General features: G+C 41.5%; 1 protein-coding gene across 1 annotated transcript; it reads left to right on the top strand.

Moving 5' to 3' along the window:
- Positions 1-590: 590 nt before the first annotated feature.
- LOC139462044 (excitatory amino acid transporter-like) lies at positions 591-27,660 on the top strand. The gene is made up of 12 exons (XM_071243546.1): positions 591-661; positions 2,453-2,730; positions 14,988-15,062; positions 15,695-15,817; positions 17,066-17,150; positions 17,403-17,445; positions 21,582-21,705; positions 22,577-22,703; positions 23,404-23,637; positions 24,487-24,684; positions 25,174-25,308; positions 27,456-27,660. The coding sequence occupies exons 1-12, from the start codon at positions 591-593 to the stop codon at positions 27,658-27,660; spliced, it is 1,698 nt and encodes a 565-aa protein (XP_071099647.1).

Raw genomic sequence — 27,660 nt, 5'->3', positions numbered from 1 at the left:
TCTCTGGCCAGGTTGTTAGGTAATGTCCAGACATACTAAATAAAGCCAAGGTCCTTCGCAGTTGCCATACGTGGGGCAGCTAAACAGCTCCCGCCTTAACCCCGACCTCCACACACACACCTCGTCACACTCTGTGTTGGCCTACTCTATACAGGGCAACAAGCGTTGTAAATGTCTATATATGTTTGCCCTTCCACCACCTCGACTACACCTCAACCCCCCACACACTTCTGAAAATAACAATTGGACCCCAGTGACAGAAAGGGGGTGCATTGTTGCAGGCCACCGTGATATAGTTGGAATGCTGCTGACTGCGGCGTTAAACGCTCATCGTCTCTGGCCAGGTTGTTAGGTAATGTCCAGACATACTAAATAAAGCCAAGGTCCTTCGCAGTTGCCATACGTGGGGCAGCTAAACAGCTCCCGCCTTAACCCCGACCTCCACACACACACCTCGTCACACTCTGTGTTGGCCTACTCTATACAGGGCAACAAGCGTTGTAAATGTCTATATATGTTTGTGATTAGCGCGATGATTGAAGCGTCGGGATAATGTGTTGTTATAACCTATACTCGAATGTCAACAATCAATGGGCAGCGATAAGGTCAGCAATGAGGTTTTCACTGGGCACAGACTCTGTCGCCGTTGTCCATTAACACAATAAGTATCATTTACAGATAAGGTTTCACATGAAACTCACAGTGCAGAGTTCACCAGCCAGAATTCAGTCCGATTATGACCGTTGGTCTGTCGGCATCACACCCACACCAACCCGTGAACATCCGGGGTAGAATAGGTTTTCAGCAACCCATGCTTGACGTAAAAGGCGACTATGCTTGCCGTAAGAGGCGACTAATGGGATCGAGTGGTCAGGCTCGCTGACTTGGTTCATGCGTGTCATCGTATACGAATTGCCTGGATCTATGCTCATGATATCAACAATTGGATTGTCTGGTCCAGACTCGATCATTTACAGACCGCCGTCATATAGCTGGAATACTGCTGAGTGCGGCGTTAAACAATCAACCAACCAAACAACGTTACTCACCTAGTTCACAACAAGCAAACAAGCAAACAAAACACACTCACACCACACACGTCGCTATAAAAGTGCAAAAATCTTGAACGCGACGTTAAACGCCATTTCACGTTGTTGGGTATCACCAAGCGGTAAACGTCTGACGTGAGGGACCTGAGTCATTTGACCTGTGATATAAGGTGACACATTTTGTGCTTTACGAGTTAGACGTAAGGAGCTACAATCAGGAAATAAATACATTATCTATGCCCGGCCGCTCTATCTATAGTGGCTAAGAAACATAAGTAATATACAACCACACAAAACAAAGCATCTGTTACTATAAATAGTATTTGATATTGATGTAGTACCCCTTTTCAACCCCTACATGTTACCGTAAATCCTAAACATCATTATTTGTTTCCTTGGAACAGATCGATCAAAACAACTGATTTTAAATAACATGGAATAAATATTGAGCTACTCTAATATAAGGATCAGAATTTATGGATGTCAAAATCTTTTATTATGACGAACATAACGTTTCGGATATATTCTTACTCCTTCATCATGTGAATGGATGCTATGAGCCCGAGAGCAAATATATGTACATGTAATAACAAAAGTAAAAAGATAACAAAAGGTGGAAACTTAACAAGGGAAGCCAACACATAATTGGCACAGATTGGTGACCAGCAATGGACAATGGAAGGCAACGCGTTACAGTAATTGGCGTTGATAGTAATGGACATAAACTACAAATCAAGTACCAATAAGAAACTGAGCTAGAATCGTGGGAGGTTCTGCATTGCAGAAAGTATCTGTTTTCTGAAATTGGAATTCAGACAATAAGACCAAACGTATTAACACCTGAATATTAGCAAAGGGAGATAAAATGAATAACACCGGTTTTGTGTTTATGTTTTCTGAGCAGCCAAAGCTGAGACCATGCGAATGGACATGTCAACCTTGATAATCCAATAAGATGAAATGTCACATGCAGTTATATTTTGTATTTGAATTAATAATATACATGTTGTTCAGCATATCCCTAAAATTGTCTGAAAAAAGAGAGAGTCTAAATTCGGTGCATAATATATAACTCTTTCTCTATTCAAACCGAAAATATATTGTTAGCTGGAATTCTGGATGTCCTGCAAAATAATAATAATAATAATAATAATAACAATAAAATAAATCAGAGAAAAATATTGACATGATTTGAAAGGTGCCCGAAAAATATATTCCATCCCTCATAGTTAAAACGTTTTTAACACATTCCCGTTCGTTCAAATATCCAAACTAACGGGACAGGTGGGACTTCCTTAACCATATGACTGCTCCCAACCGCTAGAGTCACGTGATATAACGCATTGTTCACAACAACACATTGTGGACGTACCACCAGTTGACTTGTCCTTGTCCTGTTCCAGATGCGGGTTTATCGTAACAGTTCCAAACGGGTGGTATAACCTGAAGCATGTACGACTCAACATGACCTACTCTTGCGACATTTCTGAGGATCTACCCGGGCGTAGTGGTACCCCTACCCTTGTCATGGCACAGAAAACGAGGTCCCCTGGGCGGTGCTTTAGGGTGATCAGAAGCAATTTGCTTGTCATCCTGACATTCGTTGGGGTAACAGTCGGTTTTGTTATAGGATACTGTGTCCGTCTTGCTACTCCCTCACAAGATGCCCTTATATGGATCGGTAAGTTGTCATGTTATTGTCAATTTAAAATAATTAGTGTGAATGATTTTGTATAAACGGTTTTGACGAATTGTTTCATTTCCGTGTGAATCTAAAACATATATATCCTTTAATTGTTTACTGATTTGTGCGTTGTGGTGTTCGTCTAAACCTCCGAAACGTGACGGTGGCTTGGAGATGTGTGTCTGCAAATTGCAGGTGTACAAGTCTCAGCAGCACTCTCTGTATATTTTGACCCGTGAAGATCCGGGTTAGAATGGGTCTTCAGCAACCCATGCTTGCCGTAAAAGGCGACTATGTTAGTTGTAAGAGGCGACTAATGTGATCGGATGGTCAGGCTCGCTGACTTGGTTGATGCATGTCACCGTATCCCAATTGCGTGGATCGATGCTCATGATGTCAATCACTGGATTGTCTGGTCCAGACTCGATTATTTACAGACCGCCGTCATATAGCTGGAATATTGCTGAGTGCGGCGTTAAACAACAAACTAACAAACAAATTCTGAATATCCTTATTAATTCTTGAATTATATCCATTATTCATCTGCATTTACAATTTGTAATACACCTAATCTATCACATGCATATGACGGGAAATGCAGATTATTATGTGAAATGTCATTCCAACTTTCGTGAGACTCATAAAAATTAAGTGTTTCTGGGGCACTTGTATCTCACAAGTGGGGAGGTAGGTAGAATTTAAATATACTGAACCGCAAAAGAAACGTCACCATGGATAGATATATGAGAAACCTTATTTGTCCAAAACAATAAACATACTTTGAGACATATTATAAAGATTAAACTTGGCACAAATGTGATGAAGTCTATTTTGTTCCAAAAAGTACAGTAAACTACGTTTATAACGAACACGCTTATAACGAACTGACGGATATAACGAACCTACTTTTTTGTCCCGACTATTTGCTGTCGTTATGCTGCATATATGCTTATAACGAACTACGGTTATAACGAACTAAACTTAGTGGTCCCTTTGAGTTCGTTATAACCGTTGTTTACTGTATATCAACACCACACAACGCAGAGTGCACATTGTACTCGGCTGTTCAAAACAAAATCAGTTGTCAAGCATGGATAACACAGTCTACCTCGTACGACGCGGATAATTTAAAAAATATAATTGACTGGAGCGCCGATGCTCGATAAACATTTCCTTCGTTTAGCCTAAACTCGTGAACGTTTCAATATACTATCAATAAAACACTGGCCAAAACATAGATGTTTCATTTTGTAAATTAGTCATGAATACGTTCTTCTTATCAGGAACCATTGTACATTTCAAATGCTCTCGGAATATTTTAGATCCGTAAACTTTCCATTCATGATACAATAAAATACGTTTATAACGAACACCCTTATAACGAACTGTCGGATATTACGAACTTAATTTTTGGTCCCGGCTATTTGCTTCGTAGTTGTTGTATATGCTTATAACAAGCTAGGGTGATAACGAACTAAATTAGTCGTCCATTTGAGTTCGTTTTAACCGTAGCTTACTTTAATAATCTTTATACTCAATATATCCACTATCTGTGATTGGACGGCATTAATTACTTGACAGATTATGACCTCAGTAACGCTAGGTCCATCAAACGGCGTCGAACTAAACTACTCCAAGTTTTCTAAAGACATAAAATTGTGAGTAAGTGAATGTTCCATGCCTCTTTTAGCAATATCCAGCTTTATCACTGTGGTGAGTCAGGATCAAGCAAACCAGTCCCGAAAGCAACGATCCACACGAATCAACTTACATTAAAAGCATGACAAATTGAGGGCACAAGAGACATCAGCATAAAGTCGAGTAACGCCTCGTTCAAATGCCAACGTCCCTGGCTTTAGTCTACCTAGATTCATGGCCCGCGATAACACGGGTCTCGAGGTCCGTAGAAGACCCCCACCCCCCACCCCCCCAACCCCCCCAACCCCAACTTTTTTTCCATTGGTGGAATGTAGGTCGGATGAAATTTCAACTAACGGGAACACGAATATGTGTACGCACACTTGAAGACGTATGTGCATAAATGTGATTGGTTACGATAGAAAAATTGACGTGTGCTTATGAGAAAAATAAAAAAATGAGTGATGGTATTTGTGTGTTGTTTTCTTCGAGTAAGATCGATCATTTGTACAAGTTTATGTAGCGTTGTTTGGACTTTTGGGACTGCTGCGGCCATTAGAATTATTATCTACCCTCATGGGAGATGGACCACGCCCCGTGGACCCCGTGGACCCCGTACCCACCCGGCACAGAATAGGTCCCCAGTCTATGTCCCAAGCGACGACTACCTTGAATCGGGAAGTCAGGTCGTTGACATGTTTGAGTGAGTGTCATCGTCACCCGACAGCATAGGACGATATCAATCGCTTTTCAATCGGTTTGTCAGACTCTCTTATGTACAGGCCGCCGCCATATAGCTGAAATAGTCCGGCGTTAAGTGACATTCACTCACTGGTTTTGGCTCAAGGTACCGGTGGACAATGAATTTATCCTACCGCACACCTGATTATATTGCGGGTAGGTCCTATGCATGCGTCGTGTGTAGTTAGGGAGATGCCCAATCCGCGGATAACGCAAAACAACTGCCCCATTCCCAGGAACCGGAACCGGTGTCTTCCCGGGAGACCGACCCCTTAATCCCCAGACTTAAGTTATCGGGATAAGGCACGCTTCATAATGTAAACACCTTCGGGGCATTTGTTGACATGATAACGTACTGCAAGTATCACTTCTAAAATACCATACTTTATTGAGTGGATACACAATATGAAAATGTACAGATCACACTGGTTCAATAACAACGAACCTACGCGTGGGTTCTTCCAACAGATCCCGATACCCGTGCTCGTGGGTTTCACCGAAGTGGTAAACGTCTGAGACCTGCATCACTTCGGGCTTTCCTCCCACATTAAGCTGACACCCCGCGATATGACTGGAATACTGTTAAAAGCAGCGTTAAACCCAACTCACTCACTCACTCACTCACTCACTCACTCACTCACTCACTCACTCACACTCCAACAGATCCCAGACACTGACTTTTGTTGAGCAGCAATGACATCGTGTACAGTCTGTTCAAATTCACTTCTTGTGGAAACGGAGAATGTCTTGATGATCAGATTCTCATCTTGTATTTTATCCTCCATCGCGAGGCTGCTTTCAAACGAATACGAACCGCTCTAATTATAAATCACTATCTGAACCTGTAAGGACCGCCTCCGTGGTCTAGTGGTTGAGCGTCCGCCCGGAGAGCGGAGGGTCCGGGTCTCGATCCCTAGCTCCGTCATACCAAAAGACGTTAAAAGATGGTACTTGTTGTTACCCTGTCTGGCGCACGGCATTTAGGGGCTTAAACAAGGAGTGGTCGGCTCGGAGTCAGTATACTGTGTCTGAGTGGGGTATTCATGTTAAACTGCTGCATGGTATCTCAGTGGGCGAGCACTATAAATCGTCATCAGTCCGGACTAGTACAAGCAGCCACACACATACAAGTTCAATAATCTTAGACGTTGAACCCCACTTCACCTCAACCCCACTTCACTTCACCTAAACCTGTAAGCGTTAATTGCCCACACCAAGGGATAACTCAGATTACTTCATAGTCCAATCCAGGTGAATGAGCAAACCTCATTGCGTTTGGACGGGGCTTGGTCAAAGCGTCGCCTATTCTTGGGGATTACGCAGATCGTTTGCGGGTGGTATGTTGCAAATGTAATGCCAACAGTTCGACAATTCGAAATATAAGTACCTTCCATGTGAGCGGGGTACCTTGAAAGTAATAGAATGGGTCTTAGTCGGTCAAAAACCGACGTGTCGTGCTTTACTTTTTGCTGTAAGGTTTTGTGGCATTAAACCTTTTTATGTTTTATGCTTCGATTGTAACCTTCTGGCTGCTGCACAACACTCACAGAACATTACACTGTATATAAGACATTCAGACTATCTACTGTAGTCCAAAGACAGAACATTACACTGTATATAAGACACATTCAGAATATCTACTGTAGTCCAAAGACAGAACATTACACTGTTTATAAGACACATTCAGAATATCTACTGTAGTCCACCCACAGAACATTACACTGTATATAAGCCATTCAGACTATCTACTGTAGTCCAAAGACAGAACATTACACTGTTTATAAGACACATTCAGAATATCTACTGTAGTCCACACACAGAACATTACACTGTATATAAGACACCTTCACACTCTCTTCTGTAGTCCAACCACAGAACAGTACACTGTATATTGGGACACCTTCAGACTATCTATTGTAGTCCACACACAGAACACTACCCTGTATATTGGACACCTTCAGACTGTCTACTGTAGTCCACCCACAGAACATTACACTGTATATAAGACACCTTCAGGCTATCTACTGTAGTCCACACACAGAACATTACACTGTTTATTGGACACCTTCAGGCTATCTACTGTAGTCCACACACAGAACATTACACTGTACATTGGACACCTTCAGACTAGCTACTGTAGTCCACAGACAGAACATTACACTGTATATAAGACACCTTCAGACTATCTACTGTAGTCCACCCACAGAACATTACACTGTATATAAGACACCTTCAGACTATCTACTGTAGTCCACCCACAGAACATTACACTGTATATAAGACACATTCAGAGTATCTACTGTAGTCCACCCACAGAACATTACACTGTATATAAGACACCTCCAGACTATCTGCTGTAGTCCTCCCACAGAACATTACACTGTATATAAGACACCTTCAGACTATCTACTATAGTCCACCAACAGAACATTACACTGTATATTGGGACACCTTCAAATTATCTACTGAAGTCCACCAACAGAACATTAGACTGTGTATTGGGCACCTTCAGACTATCTACTCTAGTTTATCCACAGAACATTAAACTGTATATTGGACACATTCAGACTATCTACTATAGTCTACCCACAGAACATTAGACAGTATATTGGACACCGTCGGATTATCCGCTGTAGTCCACCCACAGAACATTACACTGTATATCAGACACATTCCGACTATCTACTGTAGTCCACCCACAGGACATTACACAGTATATTGGACACCGTCGGATTATCCGCTGTAGTCCACACACAGAGCATTACACTGTATATTGGACACATTCAGACTATCTACTGTAGTCTACCCACAGAACATTACACTGTATATTGGACACCATCGGATTATCCGCTGTAGTGCACCCACAGAACATTACGCTGTATATCAGACACATTCCGACTATCTACTGTAGTCCACCCACAGAACATTACACAGTATATAAGACACCTCCAGACTATCTGCTGTAGTCCTCCCACAGAACATTACACTGTATATAAGACACATTCAGAGTATCTATTGTAGTCCACCCACAGAACATTACACTGTATATAAGACACCTTCAGACTATCTACTATAGTCCACCAACAGAACATTACACTGTATATTGGGACACCTTCAAATTATCTACTGAAGTCCACCAACAGAACATTAGACTGTGTATTGGACACCTTCAGACTATCTACTCTAGTCTATCCACAGAACATTAAACTGTATATTGGACACATTCAGACTATCTACTATAGTCTACCCACAGAACATTAGACAGTATATTGGACACCGTCAGATTATCCGCTGTAGTCCACACACAGAGCATTACGCTGTATATCAGACACATTCAGAGTATCTATTGTAGTCCACCCACAGAACATTACACAGTATATTGGACACCGTCGGATTATCCGCTGTAGTGCACCCACAGAACATCACGCTGTATATCAGACACATTCAGAGTATCTACTGTAGTCCACACACAAAACACTAACACTGTCTATTGGACACATTCCGACTATCTACTGTAGTCCTCCCACAGAACATTACACTGTATATAAGACACCTTCAGACTATCTTCTGTAGTCCTCCCACAGAACATTACACTGTATATAAGACACCTTCAGGCTATCTACTGTAGTCTACCCACAGAACATTACACTGTATATAAGACACCTTCAGGCTATCTACTGTAGTCTACCCACAGAACATTACACTGTATATAAGACACATTCAGAGTATCTACTGTAGTCTACCCACAGAACATTACACTGTATATAAGACACCTTCAGGCTATCTACTGTAGTCTACCCACAGAACATTACACTGTATATAAGACACATTCAGGCTATCTACTGTAGTCTACCCACTGAACATTACACTGTATATAAGACACATTCAGAGTATCTACTGTAGTCTACCCACAGAACATTACACTGTATATAAGACACCTTCAGAGTATCTACTGTAGTCCACACACAAAACACTAACACTGTATATAAGACACATTCAGACTATCTACTGTAGTCCACCCACAGAACATTACACAGTATATTGGACACCGTCGGATTATCCGCTGTAGTGCACCCACAGAACATTACGCTGTATATCAGACACATTCAGACTATCTACTGTAGTCCACCCAAAGAACATTACACAGTATATTGGACACCGTCGGATTATCCGCTGTAGTGCACCCACAGAACATTACGCTGTATATCAGACACATTCAGACTATCTACTGTAGTCCACCCACAGAACATTACACAGTATATTGGACACCGTCGGATTATCCGCTGTAGTCCACACACAGAGCATTACGCTGTATGTCAGACACATTCAGAGTATCTACTGTAGTCCACCCAAAGAACATTACACAGTATATTGGACACCGTCGGATTATCCGCTGTAGTGCACCCACAGAACATTACGCTGTATATCAGACACATTCAGAGTATCTACTGTAGTCCACCCACAGAGCATTACGCTGTATATCAGACACATTCAGACTATCTACTGTAGTCCACCCTCAGAACATTACACAGTATATTGGACACCGTCGGGTTATCCGCTGTAGTGCACCCACAGAACATTACGCTGTATATCAGACACATTCAGACTATCTACTGTAGTCCACCCACAGAACATTACACAGTATATTGGACACCGTCGGATTATCCGCTGTAGTCCACACACAGAGCATTACGCTGTATGTCAGACACATTCAGAGTATCTACTGTAGTCCACCCAAAGAACATTACACAGTATATTGGACACCGTCGTATTATCCGCTGTAGTGCACCCACAGAACATTACGCTGTATATCAGACACATTCAGAGTATCTACTGTAGTCCACCCACAGATCATTACACAGTATATTGGACACCGTCGGATTATCCGCTGGAGTGCACCCACAGAACATTACACTGTATATCAGACACATTCAGAGTATCTACTGTAGTCCACACACAAAACACTAACACTGTATATAAGACACATTCCGACTCTCTACTGTAGTCCACCCACAGAACATTACACTGTATATAAGACACATTCAGACTATCTGCTGGAGTCCTCCCACAGAACATAACACTGTATATAAGACACCTTCAGGCTATCTACTGTAGTCTACCCACAGAACATTACACTGTATATAAGACACCTTCAGGCTATCTACTGTAGTCTACCCACAGAACATTACACTGTATATAAGACACATTCAGAGTATCTGCTGTAGTCTACCCACAGAACATTACACTGTATATAAGACACCTTCAGGCTATCTACTGTAGTCTACCCACAGAACATTACACTGTATATAAGACACCTTCAGGCTATCTACTGTAGTCTACCCACAGAACATTACACTGTATATAAGACACATTCAGAGTATCTACTGTAGTCCACCCAAAGAACATTACACTGTATATAAGACACCTTCAGAGTATCTACTGTAGTCCACACACAAAACTCTAACACTGTATATCAGACACATTCAGACTATCTACTGTAGTCCACCCACAGAACATTACACAGTATATTGGACACCGTCGGATTATCCGCTGTAGTGCACCCACAGAACATTACGCTGTATATCAGACACATTCAGACTATCTACTGTAGTCCACCCAAAGAACATTAGACAGTATATTGGACACCGTCGGATTATCCGCTGTAGTGCACCCACAGAACATTACGCTGTATATCAGACACATTCAGAGTATCTACTGTAGTGCACCCACAGAACATTACGCTGTATATCAGACACATTCTGACTATCTACTGTAGTCCACCCTCAGAACATTACACAGTATATTGGACACCGTCGGATTATCCGCTGTAGTGAACCCACAGAACATTACGCTGTATATTAGACACATTCAGACTATCTACTGTAGTCCACCCACAGAACATTACACAGTATATTGGACACCGTCGGATTATCCGCTGTAGTGCACCCACAGAACATTACGCTGTATATTGGACACATTCAGAGTATCTACTGTAGTCCACACACAAAACACTAACACTGTATATTGGACACATTCCGACTCTCTACTGTAGTCCACCCACAGAACATTACACTGTATATAAGACACCTTCAGACTATCTGCTGTAGTCCTCCCACAGAACATTACACTGTATATCAGACACAATGAGGCTATCTACTGTAGTCCACAGCACACTTATGTCATATATGGGACACGGATTGGTTGCTGTAGAACATCCAACACTAATAAAAGACAAAACAGAAATCACCATGTTTATTGTATGGGCAATACACTAGGTAGTCTAAAATTATCTCGTATTAAATTTGATACAGCTTTTTACCCTTTCAACCGTTTCATCAGACAAAGGGTAGGGTTCTACGACGAAAGTACACAATGAGATCAATAGTCTTGCATCATTGTGAACAGTGTGTTGGGGCTTCTGCCACTTCCTCGCTTGCTCAGTGTTTAGCTCACCTAACTGAAACTATGCAAGTACCAAATTCCATAAACCTGCCACTTTCTCGCTTTCTCAGTGTTTAGCTCACCTAACTGAAACTACACCAAATACCATAAACCTTACTCAAAGTCCTGTGAATATAATCGAAAACATATCGAGTTACGAAGAGTTTGTGACAAGCGAAGTCGTGATGTATAATAAATCTACCAGGTCAAAGTTATTCGCTTTAAAGATATTTCGAGTTAAAAGAGTCAGATGTAACGAGGTCTGTATATCATTTCTTAATACACATGTATTTGCCTTAAGTCAGCTCTGAAACCAGATATCGCCATAAACATAAGTTATCCACATCATCATATGTCTTGCTTATTCAGGTAGCACGTTGGCGCTGCAATTCGCGATGGGTTCGAATCCCGGTTCACCCCCATTATGTTTTTAGGTTTGTCAGCACCATGCTTATGGGTTTCACCTAAATGGTAAACGTCTGAGTCCTTCACTACTTAGGGGTGTCCTCAAACATTAAGCTGACAGACGGTGATATAGCTGGAATACTGTTCAAAGCAGTATTAAACCTAGTTAAGTCAGTCTCCCTTGCTTAATCATTTGAGTTGATTATGTTTACAGGTACACCCTGGTTATGTAAACTCACAGCATTTAGTCCTCTAGGAACGGAGACGACAATATCTGATATAAAACTCACTGACCCACATCCACCACTCAAGTACTTCTAGTGATAAAACAGCCAAATTGTATTTGTATATAGATGTCATATATCAACACAAGAGTAAAAGTGTTTGGCATTTATGGATAAGCATAGGTCAAGGTCAGGGTCATCAGTTATATGTGCATTGGTGTACCGATTATTTAACTTGAATGAGTGAGTGAGTAAGTGAGAGAGTGGGAAAGGAGGGGGGTATATTAGGTTGTGTGGTAATGTGACTGGAAGTGTGTGCAGCAATCTGATTGTTTCACAAAAGTGGCTAAATTAGGTCAGATCCACCCCCTGCATGGGGCTCTGCATTAAGGGGATAAAACAATAACTTATCGGCTCGGAGTCAGTGTCTGAGTGGGGTATTCATGTAAAACTGTGGCATTGTACGAGGGCTGGCTGAAAAGTTCTAAGCCCAACTGTGAAAGACCCGTACCAAGTCGATGGTTTTCATTTATTTCTCCACATAGTCCACTTCCAGGTTTACACACTTTTGCCAGCGATGCTGCAAGACCTGGATGCCGGTCAAGAAGACATTTTCTTCAGCCACCTTAAAAAAGTCATTCACAGCGGAAATGACGTCATCATTACTAGGAAAATGGCGACCGGCTAGTTCCTTTTTCATTTTGGGAAACAGGTGGAAGTCTGACGGGGCCAAGTCTGACGGGGGATGGTCTATGAGTTCGAAGCCACAATCATGGATCGCTGACATGGCAACTACCGATTTGTGAACAGGAGCATTGGCTTGGTGGAACAGGACTCCTTTAGTGAGCATTCCCCGTCGCTTAGCTTTGATAGCTTCACGCAACTGTCACAGTAGGTCAGAATAATATCTTCCATTGATAGTCTGGCCTTTTTCAAGATAGTCAATCAGCAGAATACCCTCCGAATCCCAAAAGACTGAAGCCATCACCTTTCCAGCAGAAGGAACCGACTTGGCTTTTGGGGGAGGGGGGGCTGGTGATTCCTGATGCTTCCATTGTTTAGACTGAATTTTGGTTTCTGGTTGAAAGTGATGAATCCAGGTCATATCCATGGTTACAAATCGGGCCAAAAAAACACCGGGATCTGCTTCAAAACGGCATAAATTGTCACGGGACGTCAGGAATCTGACACGTTTCTGATCCGCTGTCAAGAGCTTGGCACCCATCTTGCAGAAACTTTTGTCATTCCCAACTCGTTGGCGATAATGTGCTCAACCCTCTCATGAAAGATGCCCACAACACTGGCAATATGTCGAGTGGTCAATCGTCGATCAGCCATCACCATGTCATGCACCAGGGTAGTGTTTTCCGGAATGGTTGCTGTTGAAGGCCTTCCTGGACGCGGGTCATTGTCAAGGCTCTCTCTGCCACGCTTGAATTCCGCAGCCCAGTTCTTTACAGTGGAAAAGGAAGGGGCATCATCCCCTAAAGTGGAGACCATGTCAGCATGTATCTGTGTTGGAGTTCGCCCTTTCAGTTGCAGGTACTTGATGACTGCCCTATAGCCAGTTTTGTCCATTTCTGGTGATTTCAATTGGTAGGTGCACAAGATGGCCTGGTACAAAGACAATAATAACACTACAGTTGCAGTTCTTATGTCTATGATTCATTAATTGGTTGTACTTGTTGGTGGCAAAAGTTTGTTTCAATCCGATTGAGATATCCCACTTAGGCTTAGAACTTTTCAGCCAGCCCTCGTATTTCAGTGTGCTAGCACTAAAAAGTCGGCATTAGTCCAGACTAGTACAAACAGCCACCGACAAACGTGCATACACGTAGCTATGTAAGTGCATTAACCCATTTCACTACACCTCACCTTTGAAAACCTGGCGGGATACGAACCTGCAACCTCTCAATTTCTTTCCTTGAGTCCTTCACTCAACTCATGTTCCTAAATGTCAATTTGCCTTGTCACCATTAACTAAGCTTGGTTTATTTGTACATTAACTTAATATTGTACCAGGTTTTCGTTGTAAGTCCTGTGCAGGATATTCGTTGTGCAACTGCCTGTGAATCTGATCTGCACATCTAATTTCAATATATATTATACAGCTTATTCATATTTGACTTCTTAACATGGATAATACATAATGATATGCAATTTGTCGTAAATATGTGAACATTCTAAACATGTTTAAACGTTTAAATTCTAATGCGTGAAACGGTTTGAGGGGTGTTTTTAGCTGTTTTAGTAGATCTGTGCATCTTTGATTAATGAGAACGAATTATAGCATCAAACTTTCTTTAAAATTTATGATTAAAATTAACAACAGCTCAAACTCGTTAACTCAAAACTATCCGCACTTCGATAAAAGAGGAGTGCTGATATTAGACATTGCCGCGGACAAGGATCATTTCGAGTCCATAATGTTAAGTCATAACTGACGTTCATCAAGTTTGTGGTTGGTATTCCAGTTATATCACGGCGTGTCAGCTCGATGTGGGAGGAAATCCCCGAAGAGACGCAGGTCTTTTACTTTTACCACTTTGATGAAACCCACGGGCACGGGTTGGTACCGACAAACCTAGAACCATAATAAGTGTGAATCTGGAATTCGAACCCACGATCATCGGTTTCTGGCACGCCTCAGCCACCTGTGCCCCTATTGACAGTTTAGCGTTGTTTGTTAAAATTGAATATGTTTTAAAGTTTAAAATGCATAATAATATACAGTTCCTGTGTGTTTATTTTCCCATTATTGTGTTGTAATAATAGTGAGAGATTGTCAACGTCATATGTTACCAGGGTTGCCGGGGGAGATGTACATGAGGATGCTGAAGATGATGATCCTACCCCTCATCATATGCAGCGTCATCGCAGGTTCGTACCTCAAAACAGGCAGAGAGGTAGAACAGTGGTTAAAGCGATCCTTAGGCACACGGAAGTCCCGGGTTCCATTGCCCACATGGAATATGAGAAGCACTTTCTGGCGTCCCCTAGCTGTAATGTTGCTGGAATATTGTTTAAAGTGGCATAAAACATACCTTACTCACTCTATCGAAAACACGTCATAAGGCAAAAAGACGTAATGTATGAGTGACCTTGCTTCAGCGCCGCTGTGAGCTGTCCATCACAGAGTGTCAATTAATGAAGCTGGAAGACACCTTAGACACCTAGCACTTTGTTGATACACATGCGCACTGCTGAAAGATCGAGGATTTTAACTAAGAAAAATCGGGAATTCGAACACCCACAATCAGTGGGTATGGTATATACATTGATTCGAAGTACAATACACGTACATATAGGGATTGATGCAAAACTTCACAAATGTTGAATAATGAGGGAATAATGTTTGAGAACATTTTATTTCTTCTCGTTGTGTTGAAAAAAAGTTCAACTAGGATAATACTGGGCGCGAATCTCGTCTTGTCATGAAGGAAAATGTATTGTTTGTATGGACAACCAACTTATGACCCAAATAAGTGAAAGAAGTTTTCTCGGCATTGCAGGTACGGCATCATTAGACCCAAAATGTAACGGCAGAGTGAGCCTCATCTCTCTCTTCTATATCATCACCACCAACGCCATCCCTGCTCTCGTCTCCATCGCCATAACAATCGCCATCAAACCAGGTAAGAGGGGCGGTAGGGTAGTTTAGTGTTCACTCTCTGCACCACAACAAGTGTTCACATACTCTCTAACCTGTGTTACCCGTGAAGACCCGGGGTGGATTAGGTCTTCAGGAACACATGCTTGCCGTAAAAGGCGACTTTGCTTGTCGTAAGAGGAGACTAACGGGATCGGGTGGTCAGGCTCGCTGACTTGTTTGATGCATGTCATCGATCCCAATTGTGTGGATGGATGCTCATGATATCAATCACTGGACTCCCTCGTCCAGACTCGATTATTTACAGACCGCCGTCATACAGCTAGAATATTGCTGAGTGCAGCGTAAAACAACAAACCAACCAGCCAATAACCAACTCTATACTGTTAAAGGCGGTAGGACAGCTGAGTGGTGAAATCGTTCGCTCGTCACGACATAGGTTCAATGCGTGAAGCCCATTGGTGCCCGTAATATTGATAAAAACGAGGAAAACCCCTGATCTCTCACTTACTCAAACCAGGTAAGACAACATGGATACAATGATGAGACAGGATAAGACAATCGTGAAACCCATTTGTGACATAAAGAGAAATATTTTGTAAAATCAAAGAAGATCCATATTTGAAGTTTCAATTGACGTATCGTCCGAACAATCTAAACAGTACGTAGTTTTCATTATATGTTATTCTGGTTCTGCCCATTTGACTATTATAATTAAATATAAAAACGCATACAAAGTACAGAATGTTACTTTTTATTTTAAGTGTGACCACAAAGAAGAAAAGAGTTATAAATTGAATATGCTATACCTCTGAGAAATACAAATGATTAAAATAGTAAATATCAAGCGTAGAATGAAGCCAGAGCGGGTTTTTTGTTTGTTATTGGTTGGAATGGTCTTGAATCACTATGTCCAACCTTATTAACCAGCCCGTGAAGATCCTGGTTAGAATAGGTCTTCAGCAAACCAAACTTGCCGTAAATAGCGACTAACAGGATCGGGTGGTCAGGCTCGCTGACTTGGTTGAAGCATGTCATCGCATCCCAATTGCGTGGACTGATGCTCGGGATGTCAATCACTGGATTATTTACAGTCCGCCGCCATATAGGTGGAATATTCCTGAGTACGGCGTTAAACAACAAACATACAAACAAACAAACAAACCATAGCATAAATACAAAAAACCCAGCTATTTTATCGATGACCACATGCTTACAAGTTAATCATGGTGTAACAATGTGACCTTTGACATACGAGCCTATTTTTTGAAAGGTAATGGCGTGGATCTTACTTCCGGCAGCGAGAAGACCATCACGCAGATAATGGAAACACAGGATATATTTGCCGACCTTATCAGGTAACTACCAAGCCACCCGTGTCCACCCAGATCAAGTGATGTTAACCCGCAATTGACGCAAACTAATGTCTAATGTCTTTGTCGCCGCGAATAGATGGAAGACTGTTGATGTGGCACTAAGCAATAATCACTCACTAGGCGGTAATGTTGTTTCGGGAGAGATCTTTGATTTGATTGGTCGAGGAATGCGCTCGGCACACAAGCTCAATTCTACGATTCTTCTAGAGAATGTCATTTCTTCTCCACTTGCAGAAACCTATTTCCTGACAACATAGTCACAGCTTGTTTTAAACAGGTGAGATGTATTGCATCCAACGTGACTGACTAGTATTGTAAAAGACTTACTTTAGGAAATTGCCAGAAACACCAGTTTCTAAAAGGAATTTGAGGGTAACCGAAAAATAGAAACTTTCATAGATTAGTAACAAAACATATTAAAGAGGGATTCTTTGACCCAAGTATATTTCGTCAAACCCGCATTCTGATTGGTTTGTTGTGTTTTCGCACATAACATTTATTTTTAGGGGAACGTGTCTTCTTGCAGGTTAGGGGCAGGCCATTTGATTTTTAGGAGAGAGAGAGAGAGAGAGAGAGAGAGAGAGAGAGAGAGAGAGAGAGAGAGAGAGAGAGAGAGAGATGTGTGGGGTGGTTGGGCGGGTTGGTTGTTTTTTTGGGTCGAGTCATGCCTTTTTCTTCATATTTAGGGTCTGAGGTTTTTTCTACAGATGTAGGTGATTATGAAGGCAGAACAATGGAAATATCGGTGTAATTAAGCATTTATAACATAATAAATAAAAGAATATTAGCAAATCCCAATCAACTTGACATGTTTCTACTCACACCTACTGGAGGAACGTCATTTTCAATTACTAAGATTGTGTATAATGAACATAAGTAGCACAACTTTTGATGTCAACTGACGAAAAAAATAAACGTTACCAAACTGAAAGTTGGACACGTTGGGTCCAAACCCCGAATAGTGTAACGAAATAGTAGCAAATCAATCGCCAAAACACAACCACAACAGTTTGCTGAGTAACGCACGTGCTACATTACCCAGATCAGTGGAACTTAAGTTTGAAGTGAAACTTTGGCTGCACTTGCAGCATTCCAGCCTACCAAGATATGGATATAAAAACCGAATTAGTAATTCACACTCAAACCGTTGGACTGTGTCAAAAAACGGTACTGACATAACAAGCCATTGGTATATTACATCAAGAAGCAACGCATGACCACGTTGTAAGGAGTTTTGGCCGTAGTCGAATGACTGTCACCAGGCTGATGGTCCATTACAGGCACTCAGGATGGACGGGAGACAGGCAATACTTCATCGTCGACATCGTTGGTGAGGCGGCGGTATAACAATACCCCTGAACGTCGTGGAGCTTTTGTTCTCAAAAGCATTTAAAAAATATTGAAAGTCCAAGTACTCAGTAAAACGTATTTCTCCAATAACAAAGATCATTTTTTGCAGAATTAGGACACACTCACTTATATCATCACAAAATAGAAACAGGTGACACCAGACCCTGTTTATAAACAAAACGCACCCTTTGGGTAAAATGTTCCAGACAGGTGCAGGAAATGTTTGAAGCCAATATCATTCTCCCCATTTCTTCTGAATGGCACTCTCCCATTGTCATGGTTAAAAAACGTGATAGCTCTTACCGCTTTGTCGTAAATTATAGACGCTTCAATGCAGTTACCAAACCTATATTTTTTCCCTCTACCACCTCTGCCAAGATATTTAGTTGCTAGATTGTGCTAGCGGCTTTTGGCAAATACCACTCCATCCAGATGCAAAAAAATAATTAAATAAATTACACCCAATCGAATCTCCTACCTTTCGGCCTCATAAATGTTCCTACCCAATTGATTGGCGTTTCATACTAATGTATATAGATGGCATAATATACTGAGTCAAATTAAAAACTTCACATTTTAAAAAGTAATCCCCTATATGATATACAACGGATAAATGTATCAGAGAAGGTAATTTTTAATCATTTATGTCCAAAGACGGATTTTAATTAACGGTGGTAACCATAATTTGTTCCAAGCACGGTATTCGGTAATAACATTAACATTTTAAATCATAAGTCCCAAGCACGAGAATCTGATGGCAGCGTTCAGTAGCGTGTATGGCCACCATATGCATTGACAACTGCCACACAACGCCTCCGCATGGACCTTGTGATGCTTGTGAACACATGATTGGGAAGACGACGCCATTGTTGCTGCAACATGGTGCCAACATCTTGCAAATTCTGTGGTTGGTTCTTGAGAGTGCGCAGACTTCTGCCAAGAGCATCCCAGACGTGTTCGATGGGATTGAGGTCGGGAGACCTTGACGGCCAGTCCATGACGTTGACTCCCGCATTCTGAAGGAAATTCCTTGACAAAATTGCTGTGTGGGGTCTGGCATTATCGTGTTGGAAGATCAAACCGGGTCCATGTGCTGCCATAAAAGGCAGAAGTTCTGGTGCCAGTACCTGGTTGCGGTAAGCAGCAGCATTGAGGTTGCCACGGATGACAAGAAGCCTGGAAGGTGCATTGCCACAGAAAGCACCCCACACCATGACACTTCCGCCTCGGAATCTGTCAACTTCCTGTACACAACAGTGGGCGTAACGTTCATGACGGCACCTCCACACCCTCGCCCTACCATCAGCAAATCGAAGATTAAATCGGGATTCATGACTGAAGACGACTTGATTCCAATTCCTCTGAGTCCATCGTAAGTGTCGCTGTGCCCACAATTGACGTTGACGTCAGCGTAATTGAGTCAGAATCGGCCCACAGTATGGCCGTCGTGCTTGAAGGTGAGCAGTTCTCAGACGGTTTCGAACAGTTTGCGCACTCAGTCTAACCCTAAACAGTTCATTTCACGTTGCACATTTGAAAGGCGTGGCATGACAAATGGCCGTAAAAAGTTTTGTTACTTGTGTTTTGTTAATGACTGCTAACAAGTATGGCTGAAAACACGTTGGGTATTATGGCCACGTGACCAGTTGCACATGAAAAAACACTTTTGCCACTATAGTGCTTTGCACATGATTTTTTCTCGATTCACCTGCACAAAAACGAGTGTTATCTGAAGACAATACGTGGCCATTACTGTTTAAATACACAATAAGGGCCCACAATGATAACAGGACAAAGTGTTAAAATTTTAGGATTGTGAAGTTTTTAATTTGGTTCAGTTTATTTTCTACAACGTATTTTGAACATTTGAATCACCTCAAGGCAGTATTCCAAAAGATCGAAGAAGCGGGACTGACTCTAAAATCAAGCAAATATATTTTTGCGACAAAACTTGTCATCTACTCAGGGCATATCTTCAGCAAATTGGCATCCATGTCGATCCTTCAAAAATAGATTCAGTCACACAGATCCCACCCTCTATAATGCCTATGATGTGTGTCATTTCTTAGATTTGTCCTCGTATTATCATAAATTCTTAGCAAACCTTTCATGGATCGCCTCCCCTCTATACAACCTTCGGAAAAAAGACGCGTGATTTCGAATGGTCCAACAATTGCCAACAGGCATTCGAAAAGTTAAAGCAAGCCCTTACAACAGCCTTGCCATCCGACCAAAACAAACCCTTCATCCTCACAACTGATGCATCTCAAACTGCAATAGGGTACATTGAGGCCAACTTGATCCTCATGGCGTTACTTAGAGTGATGTCGATAATTCATGTCTTTTGTCCATACAAGTATCTTCCTTTACTGTGTTTAGGAACAAACAATTTTGATTGGTAACATTTCTTTTGCTCGTCAGTTGTTTCCAAGTAAGGGTATATGGTGCTTAATGGTAATTTCCCATCACAGTCAACAACTGTTATGGCCTCTTGAAATGGAAGATTTGAAATGATTATTAATAAATAACGGTAACAGGCATACTGTCTCTCATGGTCATGCCTCTCTGTCAAAGATTATTGCTTTGCTCATGAAATATTCTGTATTGATGAGGATGGCCATACTGTGGTCGAGACTATTGAGGATGAGTTATTTTTGTTCAAGCAGATGGAGGCTGACTTTTTTATTTACACAAACTTATGAGCTGTGTTTTATAAAAAAAAGCAACAACCTAGAAATCAAATGGTCTGCCCCTTACGTAAAGGGGCAAACGGTGACAAATGTATAGGAAGGGACGTAAAACTTTGACTTGCCTCTCCAAAACATTTTTGTCATTTCTTTTCCTTTTATTTGCCTAATTTTCATAGAAAAGTTAATTTTTAACCACCGATCTTCTGATACTTGAAAGATATTTTAATGACTTAATACCTTATAAAAGGCCAAATCATTACAGCAACATTAAATGTTGTCACTAATGTTCGCAGTTCTTTTTCTCAGCCGTTGACGTTTTATATACTGAAATATGACATGTATCATTATTCATATGACTCTTGGGATGTTTCAGGCTCAGACGAAGTATCTTGTAACTGAGAAGGTCGTCATGGTAAACGAGTCTGGCGACATCATCAACAACACCGTTGTCGACGTCGTGAAGACAGTTGGTTCTGCAGAGTCCACTAATGTATTAGGTGATGTGTTGTTTAGTGCACACTTGTACAAACTGACATTTGTTCATCGCTTATCTCGTTTTACAAATTCAAAACGAGTTTTATAAACAATTAACTCGTCATCTCAGTCAAGACTCGAAAGGACCCAGCACTCTTTGAAAGAGACGAGCAATTTCTTCCGGGTAGTCAGGCTCGGGTGATAGCGTATTCATCGTACCCCATGTGAGATATAATATCAATCCCTGGTGTGTCAGGTCCAGACTCGATTATTTACAGGCCATCGTTATGTGGTTAGAATATTGCTCACTGTTGCAACAAAAAAACAAACGAAACCGTCTCACTTTAATTATAGTCAAAGGAAAAAGTATCATGTTCTTTTGTGGATTGTTTCATACATTCTTACTCTCAGATAAAAGAAATTACTTTTAAATTACAGTTAAATATTTTGTTGTGGGCATTGCATGATGTCATAGAGGTATATTTACAAAAAATTGTGTCAGTTGAGCAGATTTTCCGCTGTAATAAGTCAGTAAAACAAGAAGTGGTCTGTGACCTGTGGAAAATGGACAAACTTGCTGAGTTCTCAAAACGGATAAAATGTTTAAAGAAAACATGTAATACGCGCAATAATATCTACAGAAACCAAATCACATTGACAGTGGAAAAACATGTAAATGGGCCATACTACTAAAACATAAAAAAACCCGCTGAAAACTATCATATAACATGTTGGAGTATAATTATTCAAATTTTGTATTTTTGTGCATTTGATTGATGGCTCGTTTAATGTTATTATTTACATGCTTTTATAATACAACGAAAACTGCTCCAGTCTATATGGTTAGGTGATTAGTTAGTTTTGCCTTTGAGTATAATCCTCTTCTCCCCCTAGGTCTGGTCATCTGCTGCATGATATTCGGGATGGCCACCACAGCCTTGGGGGACGTCGGCAAACCTTTCTTCATCTTCTTCCACTCAACCAGTGAGATCATCATGAAAATACTGCGTTGGCTCATCTGGTAAGGAGACTGTTGAATCCGAAAATAGAACGTTTTAATAACAGTTGTATTCTTCTCATCCACCCATATTCAGTGTATTATATTTCTATCACATGATAACTACCATGGGCCAATTCGACGCCAGAGCTTCTTGGAGAGTTATTTGATTGGACGTAATTTTTTTGCGTCACGTTATTCGAATTGGGCGTCGAGACGAAGTTACCTTAGCGAATGGGTCCAGGGTATTTATCCGAATAGAATGGAAACATTGTGCATTGTATATCAAGGATGGATAAATTGATTAATTTTGATGAATTGCATCCTTTCAAACTACTATTTGACCTATTTGACGTGACGTTTCAAGTATTAATTATATATACACATGTATATTGAGGGCTTTTTCGTTTTAGATTCTTTATTCCAATACGTAACTTTTCAATTATAATATATAATGTTTACAATAACAGACCTCTAACTGACCATTCATTCATTCATTCATTCATTCATTCATTTCTTCATTTATTCACGTTCATGTAAGAACATTTAGTATATCTGCGTGTATGTTTCATATTGATCGTTGTAGGCGTGCTGAAAATATCATGACTGTAAGTTTGGGAAGCTTGATAGTTTCTTTCAATGTGGCTTTAATTATTGCTCGTTTGTTAATGGAATTGATTGATTGATAAAATTAATGAACGAATCAACTGGCTCTGTGTTGAAGGTTCACGCCAGTTGGAGTGGCCAGTCTTATAGCAGAGGCACTAGCTCGAGCAGGGAATCTGTCCAGTACATTCCGATCTCTTGGCATGTTCGCTTTGGTGGTCTGTGTAGGGTTAGCCGTCTATCAGCTCATCGTCCAACCCATCCTGTTCTTCCTCGTCACAAGAATCAACCCGTATCGGCGTCTCATTACGTTTGGGAGACCATGGATGGTCACCTTTGCGACTGCTAGTTCGTATGTATCTTACGTTAGTGTCTTTTGATTGAACGTAAGCGTTTTTATCTACGTATAATTATAAATGTCTTCATCGACATGTGGCACCAGCTGCACAGTGTTTTACAGCACTTTGCTGATCGAGGGTTCGAATCCTAGATTGCCCGAGTATGATCCTTGGTCAGAACCATACTGTGCTCGTGGTAAACGTCAAAGACCTGCAACAATTCGGGCTTTTGTCCGTCATCAAGCAGACAAACGGTGTTATAACTGCCACCAGCTTCTAAACAAGTGTGAATTGTTCTAAAGTAGTTTAGATTGATTGACAACAATGTGTGTTCTCGAGTGAAATCAGGATTTGTCACAATGTCACAACTGACATTCGTTATTTTCAAGCAAAATGTTTAAACGTTGCCCAATATTTGTACTGTATAACCGACATTTTGCTAAATACAAATTTCTATCATATATGAAAGATTGTTCCTGTACCACCGTGGGTGGTTCTTTTTGAGAAATAAAAGATTGATGGGTCATGTGATGGCGCCAACTCACAAGAGATACTCGGCTCAGGTCAACTCGATGCTTGGCTCAGTTACTGGTCGGTTCTGGTCACGTGGCAGTTCCCCTGTACTCAGGGCAATTGGTAGTACTCTTAGGCTCAGGTCAATTGACGATCCTCCTACACTTAAGTCAATTGGTCGTCCTACATTAGAGTCAATTCGCAGTCCCGTGTGGCTCAAGTCAAAGGGCAGTTCAAACAAGTTTCATACATAGACGAACAAACACAGCTTTATCTGTGAACTGAAACTGTATAAGGAAGAATAAGTTTGATGTCAGCTAAAAGCATACGTTTTGACATTATTGTTTCAGTGCTATCGCTATCCCCGAGACGCTCACCATACTGGAAGGGAAGGATAACAAAGTGGACAAGCGCATCGCCCGCTTCGTCGTTCCCTTCGCTGCCAGCATCAACAGGGATGGCAGTGTCGTCTACATCAGTGCTGCCTGCATATTCATCGGCCAGCTTACCGGCGTCGATATGGACGCCACCAAGATTCTCCTTATATGGTGAGTTGAGTGGAGGAGTGGTGACTTGGATCAGAATGTTCTAGGCAGAATGTTTGTCTTGAGAGAGGCCTACATGCCTGACCCTAAATATCTTACGCGTATTTGCACAGTGATACATTAGCAGAATAGGTTCCAAATGCCCCAGTCTTCTCTCAGCAGTGATGCAGAGGAGAATGAGTTCCAACTGCCTCACACTTCTCTTAACAGTGATATGCAAACAGAATAGGTTCCAACTGCCTCACACTTCTCTTAATAGTGATACGGAAACAGAATAGGTTCCAACTGCTTCACACTTTTCTTGATAGTGATACGGAAACAGCGGAAACAGAATAGGTTCCAACTGCCTCACACTTCTCTTAATAGTGATACGGAAACAGAATTGGTTCCAACTGCCTCACACTTCTCTTAATAGTGTATACACGTTCCTTGTAGTATCTATCTGAACTAACGGGACTCCCAGGTTAAAGAGATTTTTCTGTATCTTTCTAGGATGTTGACCCTCGTCATCTCTGTGGCCATCCCGTCTGTGCCCAGTGCTAGCATCGTGGCCGTACTCATCAACCTAACAGCTCTGGGCATCCCATCAGACAGTATCGGCCTTCTCTTTGCCTTGGAGTGGATTCTGTAAGTCTTGGCCCGTAGGGAATACGAAACAAAATATTTCCCCAGTACTAGTCTCCGTAGGATTCCGGGCCGAAGGAGGTCATCAGTAACCCATGCGTGTCTCCGTGCGGATAGGTCCCAGTACCACAATGCTCGTCTCCGTTGCGAATTCGGGACAGAATAGACCTTATTACCGCATGCCTGTCTCCGTGGAATTCCCGACTAGAATAGGTCTCCAGTATGCCCTTGCTTCTCACAGGGGATTACGGGGAGGAATAGGTGCCAGTAGCAAAGTTCAAGCTTTTGAGCGCAGGCCAGATAAACAAATATCATAAATGGTCATCTGGAGATCTGGAATGGCTCAAACGTTACCTTCTTGAGTGCGTGAGTGAGTGAGTTTGGTTCAAAGTTGCTTTGACCCGTATTTCAGTTATAACTTGGCAGGTCTGTTTAATCAGTGAGTGAAGCCGGGAGTGATGCAGGTCGTGGACGGATACGACTTTGGTGAAACCCACGAACTTAAATATTGTGCTGACAAACCAACCGTCATAAGCAAGGCGCACCTGGGAATCTAACTTGCGATCATACAATCCTGCCACGAATAAGGGTTGCAACTCTTCATAGTGAGATGTAGCACTTTAGGTAACTGCCGTTTCCTTGTTTGTGCTTGGAGGAGTAGGCTCCGGGGAAGTAAGAGGCTGGTAGCTCCATTAAAGGTCGCCATCAAACACTCATTGTTAGCACAGCTTATTCCCAAAACGAGGCTTGCATTTATAGTATACAATATTAGAGTCACTGGTTTTTTACTACACATCTGTACTTATTGGTTGTTATAACACTACTGTCCTGTGCAGAAAAGTATTTGGCTCGTGAAGATCAGGGGTAGAATAGGTTTGGTTGTTTGTTGTTTGTTGTTTAACGCCGCACTAAGCAATATTCCAGCTATATGACGGCGGTCTGTCAATAATCGAGTCCGGCCAGACAATCCAGTGATTGACATCATAAGCAACAATCCAAGCAATTGGGATTGATGCCATGCATCAATCAAGTCAGCGAGCCTGACCACCCGATCCCGTTAGTCGCTTCTTACGACAAGCAAAGTCGCCTTTTACGGCAAGCATGGGTTGCTGAAGACTTATTCCACTCCGGATCATTCCCATGCTTGCTGTAAAAGGTGAAAGTTATAATGACAGAAATAACCCGAAGTTTTGAAACGTTCGGTCGTAGCAGCCTGATGTAGAGTGACAGTGGATGGCGAGAGTGCCATCGTGCATCTACTTCTCTTAGCCAAGATTGAGCTGATGAAGTGTAACCGGGCACATACGCAGAGGGCCTCAGACTGGTATTCCAAGATGACTGCGCCCACGAGTTGCGGTATCGTTTAAACGTGCCGTTTCCTCGATGATTTAACGGGCTAGTTGACATAGTTGTGAGAACATTAATAACAAAGTTAAACAGGTAACAACAATAGAAGTTAGCGACATTGTATCCAAATAATGAGCTCAAAGGACTCTTCAACATGGTCTTATTTTTCAAAATATAATTTCATTTAAAACTTTAATAATTAAAAAGTCAACTGTTGATGGATATTTTAGACATATTTTCTTTGAAAATCAATAAACATTTTTCGGGACACATATTCAGTCAAGTCTCGTTAATCCGACACTCGTTAATCCGACAATCGGCTTTATCCGACACGAATGATTGGAAACGATGTACAACATTTCAAACAATGGTAGGGGTTCATTTCTTACCCCAATCTTCATTGAACCAGTATATTTTTACACAAAATTACCCAGCCACAGATTACTTTTTTCAAACTACAAAATATGGTGTTCGTTTCTAGGTTACAATATTAATACAGTAAAGTACGGTTATAACGAACTCAAAGGGACTACTAAATTTAGTTCGTTATAACCGTAGTTCGTTATAAGCATATATACAGCATAACTAAAGCAAATAGTCGGGACCAAAAAGTAAGTTCGTTATATCCGTCACTTCGTTATAAGCGTGTTCGTTATAACCGTAGTTTACTGTATTAAAGTCCCAGCATTTGGTTTTACGATGCATGCTTGAAGAAAGTAATTACCCGCTTCTGCAGGCGATAAAAGCAAGATGAAAGATGCAGGTACATTGAAATATTCATTATTTCTTTTCTTTCTCTTCAGGGATCGTCTGCGATCTGCATCGAATGCACTGAGTCATGCATTTTGTGCGATACTTACTCATCATTTCTGCAAGAGCGTGTTGCCAGCGGCCGACACGAACCACGAGGAAACCGATACTATCGTAGTTCCTTTGAATGAATACAATTTAAAAAGTCAAAATGTAACTTGCAACGATGGCAAAATGTTGGAATTAGATGATGTTTGA

The sequence above is a fragment of the Haliotis cracherodii genome, unplaced genomic scaffold (genome assembly GCF_022045235.1).
Source record: "Haliotis cracherodii isolate W230 unplaced genomic scaffold, xgHalCrac1.p SCAF_15, whole genome shotgun sequence".
In the NCBI taxonomy this organism is placed as follows: domain Eukaryota; kingdom Metazoa; phylum Mollusca; class Gastropoda; order Lepetellida; family Haliotidae; genus Haliotis; species Haliotis cracherodii.
Note: the sequence above shows the minus strand (reverse complement) of the source record. Positions and strands in the feature narration are given on the sequence as shown.